Source organism: Mus musculus, chromosome 5, assembly GCF_000001635.26.
Source record: "Mus musculus strain C57BL/6J chromosome 5, GRCm38.p6 C57BL/6J".
NCBI classification, from domain to species: domain Eukaryota; kingdom Metazoa; phylum Chordata; class Mammalia; order Rodentia; family Muridae; genus Mus; species Mus musculus.
In genome coordinates this window covers 146,166,825-146,172,123 of record NC_000071.6, presented here as the reverse complement: position 1 = coordinate 146,172,123, position 5,299 = coordinate 146,166,825, and the positions used below count along the sequence as shown (strand labels likewise).

Below are 5,299 nucleotides of genomic sequence, written 5' to 3'. Positions count from 1 at the left end.
CCCTGCACCCACAAGGAGGCTCACAACCATGCAGAACCAGGGGACAGGAGATCCAGGGCACTCTTCTGGCTTCCGTGCACACAGCACACATGCAGTCGTAGAAACAGATGCACTCATCCACGTAAAATGATAAGACTTTCGAAGATACAAAACATTTTAACTATGTAAAAGTTCATGTGCATGGCAATGTGGGACAGGAGGCCATTGTCATATAAATACATATTTGCACTCGTAGGCCTCCCATACATCCTTCTACCCCCATTGACCCCTATTGATCCTGTGTCCTTCCCGAGAGATTCAAGCTGTGTATACACATATGAGATTTTTGATATTTCTTAAAATCTATGAACCACAAGCACCTCTCTTTTTTCCTTCCTCCTTCATTTGTTTTTGCATGGACAGATTACATTTTCCACTTTTCTTCCACAATAAAAATTGACCTATGAATTTATTTTATAGTACTCATTAAAGAAGTAGGATATGGAGACTATTCCAAAGTCTTAATGTTTGTGCATAGTTTGTCCTCAGGGTAGGGAATGCTATAGTGAGCAGCATGGTACACTCTGCAAACCAGAACCCAGTCAGCCATCGTCTGGGGGACACAGAAGAAGCACACTGAGGCCGGTGGAAGCCCAAATGGGAAAACACTAGAACACATGGAAAAGCAGAGGAGCCCTGCCCACTCCCCTAAGAGAAAGGCACAATTAAAGGTGACCACATACACTTTGCTAAAGTTTGTTATACCCACAGTCACCTCCAGAATAACCATAATGCTCACCTAGGAGGGGCCTCTCTACACTGACATGCTCCTGGCCATGTGTAAACGAACGCTCTCTGTGCCCTGGGCCTGGGCTTGTGTGTATGTGTGTTTGGGTGTTTATGCATGCATATGCTTTTGTGTACATGTGTGTGAATGGCACAAGTGCCTATGTTTGCCTTTTCCTCAGGCAACTCTATCAGGAGGTTTGCCAGGTCTAGGGCACCTGTGATCATATACACAGGATGACATACTAGGAAACCCATGCTAGAATGATCTGCAGGGAGCAGGTCAGGACAGAGATAAGACCCTAAGAGGAAATTGCTTCTTCCTGGGAAGCTTGTGGTACAGAGGGGATGGTTTGGAAACTTCTGCCTGCTTTCTCACAACTGAGGGTCTCCCTGAAGCCAGGCTTTCCAGGACAGTGTAGAGTCCTGAGCTTATGGATGCCACTGTGTCCCATTGTACACATGGAAGAGAGAGGTACAGCAAGGGTCAGTACTGGTAACCATTAGAGAGAGCATATGAGGAGGGGCTCTGCAAAGAGGACCTCAGGAAGTGACATTATTTACTTAACAGACCAGATGGAACTCAGAATGCTGGTTACCAGGTAACCAGAGGCCAGCAGTAGCCTTACCTGACTTACTTGTCTGGAGGACCTAGAGGGAACAAGATGTTCTCCTGTTTCCAGGGTTCCAGAGGCTCCGGCCACAAAAAAGCCAAGAGAGGTTTCCTTGTTCGATTTTGGAGACATTTGATTCGCCCTCTGACACACTTTAGGCATGCTTCCCACAGTGAGCCCAAGGTAACAACAGGCCAGCCTTAGCAAGAAAGTTTTTGTTAGTCTCCGAGCTACCCCGAAGTCCCTGCCTGGGTGTGTGTTCCTGTGAGACACTGAGGAGCATTCTTGATGATTGCTGATGTCACTCAGAGTTTCCTCACTTAGACCCTGCTTTCTTCCTAGGTCTGTTCTCAAAATGAACAAGAGCCAGACTCTCTGCCCAAGCGCCCCCAGTTCAACTATGACAGCCAAGAATACATTCACCAAATGATCCACTACATTCCAGCTGCTATTCAGAAACGTGACCACATCTGTATCACCATATTTCTTGGTGTCTACCGAACGTATGCCAGCACTTGGGAGGTGCTGGACCTGCTGATGAGAACGTGAGTGGCTGCATCCAACATAGGAGTTTGGAGAGTTCTGCTCTTCTCCAGGACTCTGTGCTCCCATAGAACAAGGGCGATTGGACCCTGGCAGTGTTGGTCTTGGGTCTAAATCTGCAAAGTGGCATGGCCTCATCCAGAGTTGGGAGACTCTAGTTTGTGTCTTTCACTGGCCCCAGGGAGTGTGAAACACCACCCTTTTTTATTTGGAAAGAGCTCTTTACCCATTTGTATAAAAGGTTCTAGGCCCCATCTGACCTATATGGGATTAATGGAACCAAACAAGGGTCCTGGGGTGGGAAGGCCCGGGAAGCCGGGAACCAACCAAAAGCCCTGGCAGGGAACATCTAGGCTTCTACCCTTTGTGTGAAGATCTTTGAAGACCCGTTGACTTCAGCACAGAAATCAGAACTGTGCAGGGAGACCCCAGCATCTGTGTTTCCTCTCTGCAGTCTTCAGACTCAAGTAGCTCACTGTAGATCTATTAGTAGGTTGGGGACACAAGTCTTTAGGGTGACACCCTCATGGAATGCCACAGGTATGCATCCTTCCGGCCTGACTGTATAAAGGACCAGCAAACTAAGAGGTGAGTGGGCTTCAGGTGAAAGAGAGGTAAGAGCCCATGGGTGCAATGCAGTGGTGGGTGGGGTCAGACAGAGATAAGAGCCCATCTGTAGAGTTGGAATAAGCTGGAGGTAAGGGTCAACTTGTGTGGTAAGATGAGGTTGGGAAAGAGGGAGGTAAGGGCCCATCTGTGGAGTTTGGGTTGGGGGGAGGTAAAGACTTATCTTTAGAGTGGTGTAGTGGGCAAGTGGGAGGTAGTGGCCTATCTGTACAGGGAGTGGGGTAGGGCGATTGCTGTGGACTAAGCACTTGTCAGGTGCCCTCCTTTGGGGATTCCCATTAGAGGGATGGTAGCTGAGATTTCACCTGCAGGTGGAGAAAATTGGAGGTCTCCAATGGGCTACTTGGCTCTGAGGAGCAGAGGGAAGGATTGAAGCTGAAGGGCCCTGAGAGAATCCATCCCTACTACAGTCCAGTTACCCCATCTGTCCTGCAAGGGACAGAAAGTGTCTGGAGTCCTCTGCACACATCTACACACTCCTGACCACTATGCTCATCTGCAGACAGGCTGGCAGGCATTACCTCATCTGATGGGGCCCAAGGCTCCTCTTGAGAAGCAAGGCCAGGCTTCTGACTCAACTTCCCTCCAACCTTCTCTTCCCCCAGAGCCATATTCAGGTTTCTGTTCGGCTGGTTTAAGAAATACCCCCAGGATTTTTATGAGTCCCCAGACCTGGCTGTTGTGAGGCAGTTCATTGACTATGTGAAGCGCAATGTGCCTTCCTCAGATGTAGATAGAGCCAGGGAGCTGCTCTCCGTGCTTGAAGATCAGGAGGCAATAGAGCTACAGATTGAGCAAGGTGAGGAGGTCTGGAGTGGGGTGCCTGGCAAGGTAGGAGGGGGTTTCGGTGTTGGATTCCAGCAGGGTATTCTCCAGAGCTTTGGCCTGAAGCCAGGGCTGGACTGCAGTCAGGTAAGATGATCCACTGTGAGGAGAGGACTGGGGATCTTCTGTCATGAAAAGGCCTTGTGTGGCCATCAAGCGCATCTTGAGGAAGATCACCCCATCCTAGGCTGTCTCCACTAAAAGCATGTCTTCTTCTACTTTTAGATTTTGCCACAGCTCCAGAGCCCTCAGAGCAGGATGCCTCTGGGAGGCAGGAGACTCTGGCTCCGAGGCCAGCTTCTGAGACAGAGCCACAGGGAGACAAGCAACCCCGAGAGGATCCTGAGCTTGTGAAAGGAGCAATTCTGGATCCCTTTGAACCAAAAGCCACAATAGAGCTGCCTCTGTCTTTACATCAAGCTGTGCCCGCATCAGATGGTACACTCTCACCTGTAGATGTTACTGCAGATGAGGCGACAGGTGTGGCTGCAGATTTTGCTGCAGATGTTTCACCTGCCAGGCAGTTATTTGTGTCTTACACTGTGCAGTTAGGTACACCAGATTTCGTTTTCCCTCTGCCTGAGGTTGACATATAGTTAGGAGAATGGTCTGCAGAGTTCTACCCAGCTGAGGTTCCCCACCTAAGCTTATCTCATGTTTTTAGAGACAATATCTTATAGCTTCGTTGGATTCTTTGTTTTTCATATTGTTGTTTTCATTTTTGTGTTTTTATTTATGTTTGAATATTAATAAAAATAATTATTTGTTCTTCTTAAAAGATATCGTTATTTTCTTCAGTGGTACAATCTACTTATGTTTTACCCATGGACTGCACCAAAGATTTGAGTCAAACAGGTTGATCCTAGAAATGGGACCCTCACAGGAAGCAGGGAAAGCAAGCAGCTGGTGTGGCAGAAAGTGGGCAAATACCTGCAGCGGTGAAGAATATAAACTATGTTACTAAACTGTGTGACTGTGGCGTGGCGGTCCTGGGCTAGGCAGTGCCCCTAACAATTAGGGACACAGAGCCCCATATCGGGGCTCCTGGACAGAGGTCTCTACTCTCTGGGCTTCTCTTCTGTCACACTGACAGGGGAAGCATGCAGACAAGGATAAGGTCAGCCTAACTGTAATGGTGCTCACCATTGTCTCCATCCCTGGGTCCAAAGCTGTGTGTACACACTGCACCTTGTTTAAATAGGTGGTTATCACAAAGAATTGCCAGGCTCCCCCACAATTCTAGGGGTGATCAAAAAATGACAAGGCTGATTCCATGGAAATTTTACACATTTCATTTGTGGGTTTCATGTAGTTTCACTGTTCACTAAGTCTAGGGAATCCTTCATTAGACAAACCCAGAAGTCATCACCAAAAACTGCTCACTCAATCTGCATCCTGGGCATGTGAGATGCCATCTACTGTTTAGAGGACACTGAGTGGTGTATTTGACCCTTCCATGGAGTAGGGCTGCTCACATGAGCTCTGATGATGAAGGACCCACACATACCACATCACTGTCTACTTAGGTATTTGGCTCAGGAAAATTTTATATATTCCAGTCTAGTCCTTTTCTCAGCAAGAATCTAGCTGTACATTTCTTCTAGTCCCATAGTTGGGATTTCTAGTGGCTCTGAGTACTGGAGACCCAGGGCTGCAGGTTGGAGTCAGGCTTCCTGGGTGAGCAATGGATGCCTCTCTAGCATAGAGAGCTGAGAAAGAGCTGTAGCTAGAAGTGATAGTGGCAGGTGGTCTAGCTGTCATCATCACACGAGGAAAGGTGACCTAGGCCATTATCAATGTGTGTAGAGAATCTCAGGGAATATTATTAGAGCCAGCAAGCAAATCCAACTACCCCGCAAAGGAAACACTCCTACAGATTAATTTGAAATGAACTTGCCACTATGTTCCACAGTGGCCATGCACAG

The 5,299-nt window shown here is 47.9% G+C and overlaps 1 protein-coding gene across 2 annotated transcripts; it reads left to right on the top strand.

The window, feature by feature from the left end:
* The first annotated feature begins 1,341 nt into the window (after positions 1-1,341).
* Gm6309 (predicted gene 6309) lies at positions 1,342-4,152 on the top strand. 2 transcript variants are annotated; one of them, NM_001378677.1, is made up of 5 exons: positions 1,342-1,562; positions 1,722-1,924; positions 2,463-2,510; positions 3,155-3,348; positions 3,600-4,152. In NM_001378677.1, exons 1-5 carry the CDS (start codon positions 1,431-1,433, stop codon positions 3,968-3,970), a joined length of 948 nt encoding a protein of 315 aa, NP_001365606.1. In that variant the 5' UTR covers positions 1,342-1,430; the 3' UTR covers positions 3,971-4,152. The 2 variants fall into 2 exon arrangements, with proteins under 2 accessions (NP_001365606.1, XP_003688866.1); XM_003688818.4 differs by having other exon boundaries at positions 1,361-1,562; positions 3,612-4,095.
* Positions 4,153-5,299: the final 1,147 nt, after the last annotated feature.

Excerpts from the sequence above, each read along its gene's own strand:
- Gm6309 (NM_001378677.1), top strand. The coding sequence starts at position 1,431 with ATGTTCTCCTGTTTCCAGGGTTCCAGAGGCTCCGGCCACAAAAAAGCC. Across the intron at positions 2,511-3,154 it reads AAGGACCAGCAAACTAAGAG|AGCCATATTCAGGTTTCTGT; the intron begins GTGAGTGGGCTT and ends CTCTTCCCCCAG. Across the intron at positions 3,349-3,599 it reads AGAGCTACAGATTGAGCAAG|ATTTTGCCACAGCTCCAGAG; the intron begins GTGAGGAGGTCT and ends TTCTACTTTTAG.